Genomic DNA, 15,018 nt, shown 5'->3' with positions numbered 1-15,018 from the left:
ATAGATTAATAGAAATGGGTTAATTTTTTTTGGGGGGGAGACTTTTTTTATTTTTTACAATTTTTTTTTCATTTTACATACCAATCCCAGTTTCCCCTCCCTCCTCTTCTATCACCCCCCTCTTACCCTCATCCCACCTCCATCCACTCCTCAGAGAGGGTAAGACCTCTCTTGGGGAGTCAACAAAGTCTGCCATACTAAGTTGAGGCAGGACCAAGCCCCTGCCCCCTGTGTCAAGGCTGAACAAGGTAACCAACCCTAGGGAATATGTTCCAAAATGCCAAGAAATATGTTAATTTAAATGTAAGAGCTAGTCTGTAATAAGCCTGAGCCATGGCCAAGCATTTATAATTAATAATATAAGCCTCTGAGTGATAATTTGGGAAGCAACTGCTGGGTATAATTGGGCATACAGGACAGAAAGCTCTATCTCTGATTACACAAACCAAAACAAAAAATAAACAAACAAAAACAACAACAACAGTGGGATCCATTATATATTGTTCAACTACTTTTGAACATGAAGATTGTGCAGGAATAGTTTATATACCCAGTGTTACTCTACTGGAGAAAACTGATTTTCCCTCTCCCATCATAAACTCCCCATTTCTAACAGAATGACTTTCAAAGGTTAGATGCTAAATAACTTTGGATAATGAATAAACTGATGAGCATGAATTACAGTTTAAAATACTTTATTAACACTTATACTCTACAGGAAGATAAACAAATAAAAGTATATACACTTTATTTGTATGAAACAAAGTGAAATAAAGAAAACCAAACACTAAGTATTTATCCTCTTATTATTTTCTTTTCCAGTTTTGCTATCTCATTATTTAACTTGACATTGACTATGTTTTGACTCAGATTTTAGTCACTGAGCCAACAAAACCCTAAGACTGAACAGACTAGTAAATTCAAACTGATGTAGACTTCTCCCTTTCTTCTCATACATCTTTTTTTTTTTAAAAAAAAAAAAGTCCAGTTAGTGCTACCCATGTGGGTGTAGGTGTGGGTTCATCCACTGGAACATGGAGAACTCACCAGTGGCCACACCCTTAAATAAAAGTGACCCTCTCTCCCCAGAATAGCTTCAAACTATTCAAGGGCAGAAAATGTATAAGCAAACTCATTAATAATTTTACATTTAAAGGCATTGAAGCCAATTGAAAGAAACATCTGAAATATTACACAAAAAGCAAAATGAAATTTAAAGTAACAAATATGGCAGAGGAATGCAATGATATTCATTGTGCTCCTTCTATACCTATGCTGCCCATCTACTACTTAAAATATTCACTGTCCTTAATTTCCACATAGGAAATTTTCCTCGGACTTCAATCTATAAAATATAACCTAGAATTAAAAGAGAGAAAAAGGTAAACCTGGAAGTTACTAATATACAACAGAAAAGAAATACAAGCACTTGTTCCTCTCAGCCCATAATAACCCTTCACTATTAGGTAGCTGACAGACCATTACGAACAAATAGTGAGGAAATAGCCTTAGCTATTACTTAGCCTGAGAGGAGCTGCTGGTGTTGGCTTTTGAATGTGAACTGGCCATAGCAGCAGTGCGAGCCCTGGCTGCAGACCTGGCTCGAGCTCTTTCTTCCTCATCTTTCACAGCTATTTCATACAAGGCTTCAAAGGCATCTGGTGTAGTATCATGGATCTTGGCCCAAAACTCCAGGATTTTCATCTTGCTGATTTCAGCCTGGGCTCTGGAACCCCAAGTGAATTCAAAGGATGGAGGATTGCTGGTGGTCACTTGTCGGGACTCCAAGTACTTCAGCCTTACCAAATCTTCAGTGATAACTTTCTTAGGATCTCCGTAGATGAAGTGTTTTCTATTAGCATAGACGCCCATCATATTCAGCACATCCCAGATATCCTTTTCAGAGGCACAGTTATTTTTCATGAAGATCACACCCAGTACCATCATTAATAGGCCAGTATTGGGCATATTTTCCTCACCCTGCACTCCATCAAAGGTATGTTCTAGTTTGTTGAAAAGGGCATAGCAGTGCCTGATAGGATCCACTTCCTTCAGATCAACACCAAAAGCTAGCTCCATGTGCTCTGAGGCTCTCTTTAGGATCTCACTGAAGTCACTTTTTGATGTTTTGACAACAGATCTCAGCATATCTGCCTTTGTAATAACCTCTTTCTTTTGATACTTATCCATCAGGAACTGCACCAGTAAGACTACTTTGCGGTTTATAGGATCTTTATTCCAGGCCACAGTGTCATCAGAGTCATCTGAACTTTTCTCATCTTGGTTTCGGGCACCTGTAGTGTCTGAAATGGTACAGTGCGCTCCTTGCAGCATGTCGGGAGTTGTAGGCATACCAGTATCAGGAATAGATTGATGTGGATACTCATAGAAAGGACCTGGAGAGGCCTGTTCCTCCAGTGCATTTTGAGCACGGACCTGGCGACGCTTCTCCCGGGCACGGAGCTTGCTCTTCTGGCCACGAGGCATGATGTTTGTAGCAAGGAATACGGATAGTGTTGCAAACAGGTTAAGGAAGACGTCACCCTGGAAAACAAAGGATGAGATAATTTTACAATCTCTGTTGGTAGATGCTGCCATTACTCCATGAAAGGCCGCCTCACCGGGTTCCCTCGTACTGACTTAGCACTCAAAAGGAAAGAGGAGATTTAGATCTTGTCATCTCAGTTTCAACTCAAAATATTAACTTTTTTCCTGACCAGTACCGCTTCTCTCTTTGTTAGAGGCTGCCTCCTTCTATACACACTGCATCTCTGATTCCCAAGTGGAAGTATGGCGCGCGTGCGGGGGGGGGGGGGGGGTGGCCGGGGTCGGGGGAATATGGCAGTAGTTAGAGACACCCGAATTAAACAGCAAGGGTAGGATAATTTGGAGCAGGTCTCTTTGAGGTCTGTGGGGAGAGGGTTCCAGAAGATACCTTGACACTCAGACGTTCCTACGATTCCTCACCAGACGCTTAAACCAGCTTCCTGAAGGCTTCAGAGGCCTCGAAGAAAACCGGAGAATAATGGCAGTTGAAGACAAGGGGATATTACGGCTATCCATTTCCGGTCACGCCCACATAGCCCTTTAAAAAAAACCACGCAGGCGCAGACAGAAGTACGGGGCTCTGTCAGTCAATCATTGTTCCGAAGGCTGGTGTTTCACAGGAATTTAGTAGTTTTGTTTCTTTGACTTCACTGTAGCTTGAATTTTTCACTCTCATGAGCAGAGTCCACCTGCCTTAGATCCAGAATCTCATTTCACTCGAGTCCTGACTATGAAATTAGAAGCCTAAATTCAGTGGCCATTCCTGATATGTTTCACAACAGACAACAGAAGTGGAGTTTTGTGGGGCATCTCGTGTGGATGACAATACGAGTGTTATCAGTCCTTATTCAGTATCTTACCATGACCCATTATAAGTGCTGAGATATTCCTAATCTGCTGACTGTAGAACCTTTGCACCAGGTAAGTCATTAAATATACAAACAATTTAAGTGATATCTGAACAATAATAATCTATTCAACACAAATAGACATATCTTATGACATGAATTGGAATGTCCATTATTTAGTCTGTCACTAAATTTTCAAACTGGCTTTGATAAAGATTTTATGTGTTTTTGTTAAGTCTCTTCTTATAAATATTTTGGGTGTTTTTTTTTAAAAATAAAACTGATATAGGAAACAAATATGTATACTTATAGAATATGAGGTAAAGGTTCAATACATGTATGTATTGATGTTTAAGGTGAATATATTTATCTTAGTAAACATTACTTGTAGTAAAATATATTTTAATTCTAGTTTATTAAAACACAGTGTAGTTTTGGGTGATGGTCACCATACTGTGTGCTAGAACAGCATAAATTTTTATTTTAGTATCCACTGATTGGCCTGTGTTCATCTCTCTGTCTCTGAGTCTTTCCAGTTTTTGCCAACCATTATTCTACTCCTAATTTCTATATGTCAGCTTTTATAAAAATGAATGAGCCTGCCTATATGCATTCAGTATATTAAATGGAAATCAATGGGGTATACAGCTCATTCATTGATTTTTTTCTATTGGAATATTTTAAATGTAAAAGCAGTAAGCTAATGTTTATCTGACAGTATTTTCACAAATAGAGCAATGATAATATAACACAATGAAGAGCACTCCATGGCATGTTCAACTAGAACATCTCACTTTTAGTGATAATGCAGCATACCTATGAACCTGCCAAAACCTGTGTGGGCCTCAGTATCTGTTATTTTAGTTGGTTATATAATATTTATTTTTTGTCACTGCTTATATTAATCAACTTTGTCACTGTGAGAAAATAGTCAAAATAAACAAGTTAAATGAGAAAATGTTTATTTTTGCTCACAATTTGACATCTGATTCTATTATTTCTCTGTCTTTAATGACATGTAAACATAGAAACTGAAGTTCATGGAAAGAGAGTGCTGCTCATCTCATGGTAGCCAGGAAGCATAAAGAGAGGGAAACTGTATGAGGAGAAGATGATATCCTTTTAGGTCATTAAAGTAGTGTTCCTTATCCAAACCATAACAGCGATACTTATTAAAACAAAAGAAGAAACTTACATTCTGTAGGTAACACATAAATTATACAAAAAGTTCAAGAACAAAGATACTAATTTTATTGAGAGGGAATAAATTGTTGAACAAAGACAACAGCTTGTAACTAATTATAATAATAAAATATGTTGTAACTAGTGGTAAAGTTTTCCTTTGTTAAGTGAAAATTGTAGGGACTTAAAAAGGGGAAAAAAACAAAGTTAATTATTTCAAACACTAGAGGCTTTTGCATATTACCTATCAAGTGTTATTTAAAAAAATCTTAAAGAATAGTGTAATGACTGTACTAGAGATGTAGCTCAGTAATATAATACTTGCTTACCATGTGAGAAGCCCTGGGTACAATTTATAGTACACAGAAAAAAAAGAGGACAGAAAGAACAAAGATAAAAGTTTAATTCATTTACAAACATTGTTTGTGAGTTATGGTGTTGAGACAGTTAAAATCAGATCAAATAAAGTGTTTGAATTTGTTGTTTGCTTGTGTTTTCACTTTTAATGGGATATTTAAATCTTGGCCTCTTAGGATGCATTGGCTACCTAGAGGGCAGGTTAAATTACTAATTGCCATATGTTTATGTAAGTCCTAAGAAATAAAATTTTAATCAGACTGCTTTAACAGACTGGTTTATAGATATAAGATATAACTGGATTATAGAATGAGGCTTATAATGATCGCTATTCTTTGTACTAAAATATATGCTTGCAGTTGAGCAATGCAGACATTGAAGGGAGAACTTTACCAAAGTTATGAAAGCAGTAAATGATGAAAAAGAGCTAGAAAAGAAGACTGTGAGAAGTGAGAAAGATTCCTTTATTTATATCAAAGTAACTTTAGTTTCATATACTGCATTCAGCTTTGGTCAATACTTTCTATTGTTACATATCATTTTAATAATTAAATAATTGCTTGACATTAGTCCCAATTATTAAATCAATATTATAGTCACTATGATGAAAGCAATTAATGCATTATTATAAGATTTCTGTCAGTGACAGAATTGTTATAAACATAAACTTATCCCACAAGAAATATTATCTTAGCTTAGTGCTTTTAGAAACCCCATGGCTGCCGGGCGGTGGTGGCGCACGCCTTTAATCCCAGCACTCGGGAGGCAGAGGCAGGCGGATCTCTGTGAGTTCGAGGCCAGCCTGGTCTCCAAAGTGAGTTCCAGGAAAGGCGCAAAGCTACACAGAGAAACCCTGTCTCGAAAAACAAACAAAAAAAAAAAACAAAAAAAAAAACAAAACAAAAACAACAACAACAACAACAAAAAGAAACCCCATGGCTTTTATCAGGTGGAAAAATTAACTATATTTTTTATTCAAGTCAGATAAGATTCTCAGAGTCAGATTTATATATTTTAGAGCAAGGATATGATCTTAGTCTAAGCACCTTGAATAAAAAATTCAACTTCACGCCAAACTATGATGGTGCATGCCTTTAATCCCAGCACTCAGTAGGCAGAGGCAGGGGGGTCTCTGTAAGTTTGAGGCCAGCTTGGTCTGTATAGTGATTTCCAGGACAACCAGAGCTGTTGCACAGAGAAACTCTGTCTCCAAAAAACAATAAATAAATAAATAAATAAATAAATAAATAAATAAATAAATGGATAACTCAACCTTATAAAACTTCTTCCCATTTTAATGTTTTCTGGTCTACATAATACATAACACATATTTCAGTCTAAGGTTATTATTTGGCAATATAATTTGATCATATAATAGACAAAGGGGTGCATATAAAAATGTAAGTAAAAAGTGAGCAGATCCTGCCTCATGGAGCTTACTAGTTTTTATCAAGGAAAGAAAAGATAGATATAAATGCAAGAGAAACACATTTATATACACACTACAAATTGTTGTATGTTTTGAAGAAATGTATATGGAAATAGAACCATAAAAGACTATGTGATCCAACAGGCTTGGGAAGGCTATCCTGGAAAATTAGCATTTAATATTAGAATAATGATGAATATCGTCTAGATTGCAAACAATGGGGTGAAGTTTGAGGATTCTGTCTCTTAAGGAATTGCCTGGGCGAAAGCCTGGTGGCAGGATCAGCATGAATGCAAAGTGAGTGAGGAAACTCTATACTAACAACAAAAACCAAAATCAATAAAAATCCAGTAAAGATTTTAATGCAAGGTGACAATCTGAAACGATACATATTTTTATTTATAAAAAAAAAAAAGACTACTGTGGCCATAATGTAATAAAAAAAAAACCCAACATTTAAATTAATTTGTGTGAAATATTAAGTCTGAAGCACAATAGAAGGTGAATATTATAGAAATATATTCTATAAAAATTTAACACTTTATTATCAAGAGTTTTCATTATAGCATCTATTTGGGATAAATAAAAATGAAATTCATTATTTGCTTTTTTTAAAATTTAATTTAATTTTATTTTACAATACCATTCAGTTCTACATAACAGCCACAGATTCCCTTGTTCTCCCTCTTTCTGCCCCCCTCCCCTTCCCCCCAGCCCATCCCCCATTCCCACCTCCTTCAGGGCAAAGCCTTCCCCGAGGACTGAGATCAACCTGGCAGACTCAGTCCAGGCAGGTCCAGTCCCCTCCTCCCAGACTGAGCCAAGCATCCCTGCATAAGCCCCAGGTTTCAAACAGCCAACTCATGCAATGAGCACAGGACCGGGGTCCCACTGCCTAGATGCCTCCCAAATAGATCAAGCCAATCAACTGTCTCACCTATTCAGAGGGCCTGATCCAGTTGGGGGCCTCTCAGCCTTTGGTTCATAGTTCATGTGTTTCCATTCATTTGGCTATTTGTCCCTGTGCTTTATCCAACCTTGGGTTCAACAATTCTTGCTCATAAAAACCCTCCTTTTCTCACTAATTAGACTCCTGGAGCTCCACCTGGGGCCTAGCCGTGGATGTCTGCATCCAGATTCCTCAGTCCTTGGATGGGGTTTCTGGCACAACTATTAGGGTGTTTGGCCATCCCATCACCAGAGTAGGTCAGTCCTGGCTGTCTCTCAACCATTGCCAGCAGTCTATTGTGGGGGTATCTTTGTGGATTTCTGTGGGCCTCTTTAGCGCTTTGTTTGGGCTGGAGAGGTGGCTCACAGGTTAAGAGCACTGGCTGCTCTTCCAGAGGACCTGAGTTCAATTCCCAGCAACCACATGGTGGCTCACAATCATTATTTGCTTTATATAAAAAATTTATTACCAACTTTGGAAAAATATCCATTTCATTAGATCATTTATTCATTGGGTTGCTTAATTTACTACCTTTAGTTTTCTGAGCTCTTGGTATATTCTAGATCTTAATCCTCTGTCAAATGGATAGTTAACAAGCAGCAAAAGCATATATTCTGTTGAGAGTGGCATCATAGTGCTATGTGAAGAAAAAACACAGAATGAATGTTAGGATACAAACTGAAAGTTTTTATCAAGCCACACATGCGAATAAGTTCAGCATTCATGGCACAGAGACAGAGAAACTACTGCAAGTTCAGTGCCATCCTGGTCTACATACTGAGATACAGGGGATCTTAGGCTACAAGGTAAAATCCTATCTTCAAGAAATTGCATTATTGGATTTTCCTAAACTAAGTCATTTGTATTCTTATTAAGTTGACTATTCACTGATTAGTTCTAATTTGATTTCAGTTTGTACACCATTTAAAAATGTCATCATTTACAAATATAATTTTAATGCCCTAGCATTTATTTAAAAGAAAATAAAATGTCTTTTTGCAATATACAAATATCAAGTTTATTTTATTTTTTTATTATTTTATTTTATTTTATTAAATATAATCTTATTGTTGTTCATGTATATAGCTTGGCATTTACATCAAATAGTTCCTTTGTACTTTCCATTGTATATAGTTTATGGTTTCTATTGCAATAATGTTATATGTAATTTAAAAGAACCACTGAGCCTTAGGATGCATAGGATATTAAAATTTTATTTCCTCAGAATAAGTAAACAATCTTTGAATTAATTAACTTATTCATTTCTTAGACATGATCATGTTTTTTTTTTCAGAATTTAAGAAAACATTGCCAGAGTTATTAAATTCAAGTTCTGTTGCATCTCTATTTAGTTAGTTAAGATAACTGATAAGGCAAGAATATATTTGTTGTTATTTATTATTCCTAAGAAATGTTGGATTAAGTGAGGAGAAACATTGGCTTTTAAACTTTAGATATAAATCTGAAGGTTCAAGTATAACTTTTGAATTAGTTGCTAGGTAAATATTAACCTGAATTTTTGTATGATGCTTTTACATGAGTGTAACTATAAAACAAATATCTGAGATATTCATGGCACTGAAGTATATCATAAAGGATAAAAATACATAGAAGTATACAAAATTCTCTATAATATTGCAAAACTTCATAAGTGGCTTTAACCTTTCATTTTAAGCTCATATGTCAAAACACTAAAAGTTTTCACTAATATTATACAGTTGTAGTGAACATAGATATGTTTATCCTTATTTGGACACTATGCAATATTTATATATAAAAAACCCACGTTACCCAATTAATAATTCACAATTCCATTTGTAAGTTGAAAATAAATCTACCAGAGTGTACTGATGCCTGACTGTAGATCAGGAGGATAGCAATTGAAGTCCTGCATGGGATATATAGCAAGATACTGCCTCAAAAACAATAGCACCAACAAAAACAAAAGTTAATTTAGATTTTAAAATGTTTGAATGAAATTACTTTTGTTTTCTCTCTATGGTTTGTAGATTGGTGAGATAAACAACCAAAAGATAAACATCAAGATGAAAGAAGACCATGTAATAATAACCACACTAGAGCTAAGTCAAATACATCTACTTCAAAACCGTTATAAAGAAAATTCCATTATTTATTTTATAACCTTGGTGCAAAAAATCTAGCAACCTATTAATTAATGAGATTTATTATGAAGCACTTGGCTATTGTTAAATTCATACTATATTACTTTTTCAGTATTGTTTTTAATTAGATTAATTGCTCATAAGTTATATAAGAGCATTTTCACACAATTATATGATGTATATAATTAATATTTATGTAATATTCAATAATGTTATTTCCCACAGACACACAATGTATAATGTACATTTGAATACAATCTTCTTCTATCCTTACCTTTCTTACCCATATTTCTTCCCATTTGTCCTTTTTTTCCCCTATGTAGTTCTACTTATAAGTCCCTGTCATACTTGATTTTATATAAAATCTAGGAATCACAAATGAAAGAAACACATGATATTTGTCATTCTGTGGCTGACTTCACTTAACGTGATCATCTCCAGCTGCATCCATTTTGGTGAAAGTGACATAATTTTATACTTCCCTGTGGCTAAAAAAATTTTCTATTATGTATATGTCCATTTCCCTTTCCCCTTCCTTTGTTGATGGGTACTTAAATTCATTCCATAACTTATCAATTATATATAATACTGCAATAAACATTTATGGGCAAGTATCTCTGTGATGCGTTGACTTGGAATCCTTGGGATAAATATCCAGGAGTGGTATGGCTGTGTCATATGGACTAGTTTGTATTCCAACCATTAATATGTTAGGGTTCATTTTTGTCTGGATACATGCCCACATTTTTTGTTAATTGTTTTCTTAAGGACTGCCATTCTCACTAGTGTGGGATAGAAAAAGTAATATAGTTTAAATTTGCAATTCTCATATGGCCAGTGAGGATGAATATATTTTCATATATTTATTGGTGATGTTTCATTTTTTAAGAATTGTCCTTTTCAGTAGTCCGTTAATTAACTGGATTGATCTGTTTTGTAAAATTTAGTTTTTTGAGTTCTTTATGTATTCTAGATATTAATCCTCTTTCAGATGCACAGATACCAAAAGAGTTTTCCCCAGTTGAAAGGCTCAATTATTTGTTTCTTTTGATATGAAGAGCTTTCTAATTTCATGAGATCATATTTATCAATACCTGTCCTTATTTTCTGAATGAATGAAGCCCTATTCAGAATGTTCTTGAAACCATATTGAAATATTTTTCTAATTTTTCTTCTAACCTTTTCAGAGTTTCAGACCATACATCTTTGAGGGGCTTGAAGAGATCATGGTTAAGAGGATTTGAGTTAATTTTATATCAACCATGTCAATCAGGTAACAATCTCCTAACTTCATTTCTAGGGGCCCCTATTCCCCTAACCTCTGTGGGAATCTGCACTCACATGCAAATAATAGACACACACACACACACACACACACACACACACACACACACACACACACACACACACCATTAGAAAAAAATTAAAATCTTAAAAAGAAAAAAACAAAAGCAAACAAACAAAAACTCCTTTGACCTAATTTGGAGTTGATTTTTTGGAATCTAATTTTATTCTTTTATTTTTCCCATCACCATTTGAAAAGGCTGTCATTTCTTTTCTTTGATATGTATTTTTGACAAAATAAAGGTAGCTATATCTTTTTGGCCTTCTTTGTGAATCCTCTATTCTATTTCATTTGCCTACAAATCAGTTTTTGTTCATATGGATTTGTAATATAATTCAAAATTCAACTATGCTGATATCTCTAGCAATATTCTTTTTTACTAAAGTTTGCTATTGCTATTTGGGGTATTTTGTGCTTCCACATCAATCTTTTTTTTTTTTTTTCGAGACAGGATTTCTCTGTGTAGCTTTGTGCCTTTCCTGGAACTCACTTGGTAGCCCAGGCTGGCCTTGAACTCACAGAGATCTGCCTGGCTCTGCCTCCCGAGTGCTTGGATTAAAGGCATGCGCCACTACTGACTGGCCACATGAATCTTAAAATCAGTTTTCTTATTAATGTATAAATGGTACATGGATATTTCTTAGGAATGCATTGAATCTATAGATTGTTTTTTGAAGTATATAGCTATTTTGAAAACTCAATTCATGAGTATAGGATGACTTAGTTAATTTCCTATGGTGTTTTAAATTTTTCGTTGTAGATCTATATACTGATATATATATAGTTATAGCTATATGGCATTAGGAGTCATTTTGTTTCTATGTTTGTTTATAAGAAGACTAGTAGTACATTTTCCATTAAGGACCATGATATATCTGGTCTTATGTTTTTGGCGTCTTAACAGTGTTAGATATGAGTTCCATATCATGGAGTTGGCCTTACATCCAGTAAGAAAGTGGTTAGTTACTCTCATAACATTTGTACCACTTTTGCACCAATGGGTATATCTTGCAGGCAACTTGCTGTTGTAGATCACAAGATTTATGGACAGGTGAATTTGGAGATAACTTTTCTCCTCTGATAGCATGTATAGCATCATTCAGTACTATGAACACTAGTTGGTAGGGGTGAACCTTCTAGCTGAGCACCACCTCAATTCCTCCATATCTGATGATAGCAGTTTATGGTATCTTCAGCGATGGGGTTTTACTGTCAGTTTGTGGAGGGTTACCAATAACATTGACAATAGCCTGTAATTTTTTTTTTTTTTTGGTGGGGGAGGGTATAACAATAGCTCAAAAAGGATGTAACCTATTTCCTAGTACTGAAAGTTTATTTGGTAGTACATAATGTCTAGTTGGGACATTGTCCCCTTCATTATATGATAATTTCATTTAAATTCAATTTATATATGTATAAGTTTTAGGATCCGCCTGCCTCTGCCTCCCCAGTGCTGAGACTAAAGGCGTGCGCCACCACTACCTAGCCCACATGGCTTTTCAAAAGGCCTTTATTATCAGTTATCCCACTTGTCCAGCATTAATAGGGGAGGAGGTACCTAGTGTTATTGTAACTTGATATACCATGTTTAGTTGATATCCCTGGGAGGCCTGGCCTTTTCTGAAAAGAAATGGAGAAAGAGTGGATTGGGGGGGGGGGAATGGAGGAAACTGGGAGGAGAGGAGGGAGGGGAAACTGTGATTGTAATGTAATATATGACAGAAGAGTAAATTTGAAAGAAATTAAAAAAAGAAAAACTATGCAAAAGGTTGTCTTTCTAGGTCTGAGTTACTTCACTCATGGTGATATCTACAGCTAAACTCTCATCAGAAAAGCTTCTTCACTAATACAGAGAACAACGGGAAAACATGCAGAGAGTAAGAGACTTTGGAGCAATCAGCCCTAAATGGGAAATTTTTACCACACTACTCTCCTCTGAGCTCAGGCTATCTGTATGGGAATAGGAGGCAGAATGATTGAAAGGGTCAGATGTATGGGGTGACTCCAAAGAAACAGCTATTTCCAGACATAAAAGGGTTTGTTTACTTACATTTGAAATCATGAAGACTGTGACAATATCTGCAAAAACTGAACTCTTTTTTATTCTTCGGGTAAGCTTGGTTTTGTTTTTCTCATTATTGCTTATCTTTTCAAAGAACTAACTCTTGGTTTCATTGATTTGTTGTATATATTTTTTCATTCCATTTAATTGATTTGTGCCCTGACTTTAATTACTTCATCTGTGGATTTTTACATTTGGCTTATTTTTTGGTGTTCCACGCCTCAAAGGAGCATTGTTACTTGAAATCTCTAAGATTTTAATATAAGCACTTAGAGCTCTCAGTTGTCCTCATTGATTTTGTGTTTTCATTTTATTCTATCTTCTTAAAAATTCTTTTTGATTTCTTTTGTCTCTGCTTTTGAATTTCTCCAGCACCTGCTTTCTCTCTCTTTTCTTCCCCCTCCCTCCTCTCCTTTCCTCCTTCCCCTTCCTCCCCCTCCCCAATCCACGTGTGTGTGTGTGTGTGTGTGTGTGTGTGTGTGTGTGTGTGTGTGTGTGTGTGTGTATGTGATACATGCATACGCATATTTGTCTGCAGCTATACTTGGCTATGTATGTGCAAGTGGAAGCTAGAGATTAATATCAGGTGTCTCACTCCATTATTTTCTACATTATTTTAATTGCTTTTTTAGTTTTTGAAGTCAAGGGTTTCTCTGTGTAGCTCTGGCTGTCCTGGAACTTGTTTTGTAGATACAGTCTGGCCTCAAACTCACAGTGATCCTCCTGTCTCTGACTCCCAAGTGCTGGGATTAAAGGCATGCACCACCCACCTGGCCTCTAGGTTACTTTTTGAGACAAGGTTTTTACCTTAATCTGGAGCTCACTGCTTTGTCTACACAGGCCAACCACAGAGCTCTGAGGCCCATTGTTCTCTACAGTCTCTAGTGTTGGGGTTACAGATGTAACTATGCCTGGCTTTTTAAATAAGTACTAGAGGAATCAAACTCAGGTCCTTGTGTTTGTGCAGCAAGTGCTTTACCAGGGCGCCATTTTCCCAGCTCTCATTCTTTTATTCATGACCCATTCATCATTCAATAAGGTGTTGGTCATTGTTCATGAGTTTGTGTATGTTCCATAGTCTCTCTTACTATTGATTTCTAGTTTTACCCCATTGTGGTCTGATAAAATACAATAAATTATTTCATTTTTCTATATTTCTTTTTCTTTTTTTTTTCTTTTTCTTTTTTTTTTTTTTTTTTTTTGGTTTTTCGAGACAGGGTTTCTCTGTGTAGCTTTGCACCTTTCCTGGAACTCACTTGGTAGCCCAGGCTGGCCTCGAACTCACAGAGATCCGCCTGCCTCTGCCTCCCGAGTGCTGGGATTAAAGGCATGTGCCACGACCACCAGGCTCATTTTTCTATTTTTCTTAATGCTTCTTTTTGTTGTTGTTCTGTATATTACCTAGTTTAGGGAAAGCCTCATGGGTTGCCAAAAAGATTGTGAAATTTTTGGTGTTTGGATGGAATGTTCTGAGGCTCTTAGGACTATTTTATTTATGATATCTTTTAACCTAGTTGTTTTCAATAAGGGCACAAATCTTCTCTATGTGTCTGTCCTTCTCTTTGCAACAGGGGGTACTTAGGACATAGATTTTTATGGAAGTGGTAAAACATACACAAAAACAAGCTTAGCCTACAACCACAGTAGTATGTTTTAAGTCAGGCTATATGATTCATAGTAATTCTTTCATTTAAGAGTTTCCTGACATGACACTAAGTTTGTTGAAGTTATTTGAAATCTTTCAGGAAAATATCAGTTTTCTTATTGTCATTAAATTCATTTTCTGAATAGACTACATGTTTTATAGCTATTCACACTCATATAAGAAATAATAGCTTATAAGGACATAATGTAGGCTATGCTTTTATTAATGTTTATAATTACAGTATTATACATTTGTTTATTTTATCAGTGGGGGTGCATATGCACTAAAGCATGTGTCGGGGAGGTCAGAGGACAACATGCAGAGCCAGGTATCTTTTCCACTAAGTGGGTCCTGGGGATTGAATTCAGGTAATAAGGATTGGCAGAAAATACTTGCTGCCTCACCTGTTTCTAATTCTTATGACTGCCTAAAATAATATTATCCTCCATTTTTTTTAAATTTGAAAACCAATGCCAAGGATGAATTCTAGTGCAATAACTCTACTGAGAAGATTTGTGAAAATGATTCACT

The 15,018-nt window shown here is 35.7% G+C and overlaps 1 protein-coding gene across 4 annotated transcripts in view; it reads right to left on the bottom strand.

The window, feature by feature from the left end:
• Nucleotides 1-485: 485 nt before the first annotated feature.
• Nucleotides 486-15,018, bottom strand: part of LOC102911433 (melanoma-associated antigen B18-like) — a 545,146-nt gene continuing 530,613 nt past the window's right edge. For 3 of the 4 annotated variants that reach the window (XM_042269237.2, XM_006990121.4, XM_076561541.1), the window contains exon 6: nucleotides 681-2,544. In XM_042269237.2, coding sequence (XP_042125171.1) covers nucleotides 1,516-2,487 — 972 coding nt within the window. In that variant the 5' untranslated portion in view covers nucleotides 2,488-2,544 and the 3' untranslated portion in view covers nucleotides 681-1,515. Of the gene's footprint in view, nucleotides 2,545-2,935; nucleotides 3,078-15,018 lie in introns of those variants that run through there. The other variant, XM_016008411.3, reaches the window with a different exon arrangement.

Source organism: Peromyscus maniculatus, chromosome X (genome assembly GCF_049852395.1).
Source record: "Peromyscus maniculatus bairdii isolate BWxNUB_F1_BW_parent chromosome X, HU_Pman_BW_mat_3.1, whole genome shotgun sequence".
In the NCBI taxonomy this organism is placed as follows: Eukaryota; Metazoa; Chordata; class Mammalia; order Rodentia; family Cricetidae; genus Peromyscus; species Peromyscus maniculatus.
The sequence above is the reverse complement of the archived record's forward strand: the minus strand, read 5'-3'. Positions and strand labels throughout refer to the sequence as shown.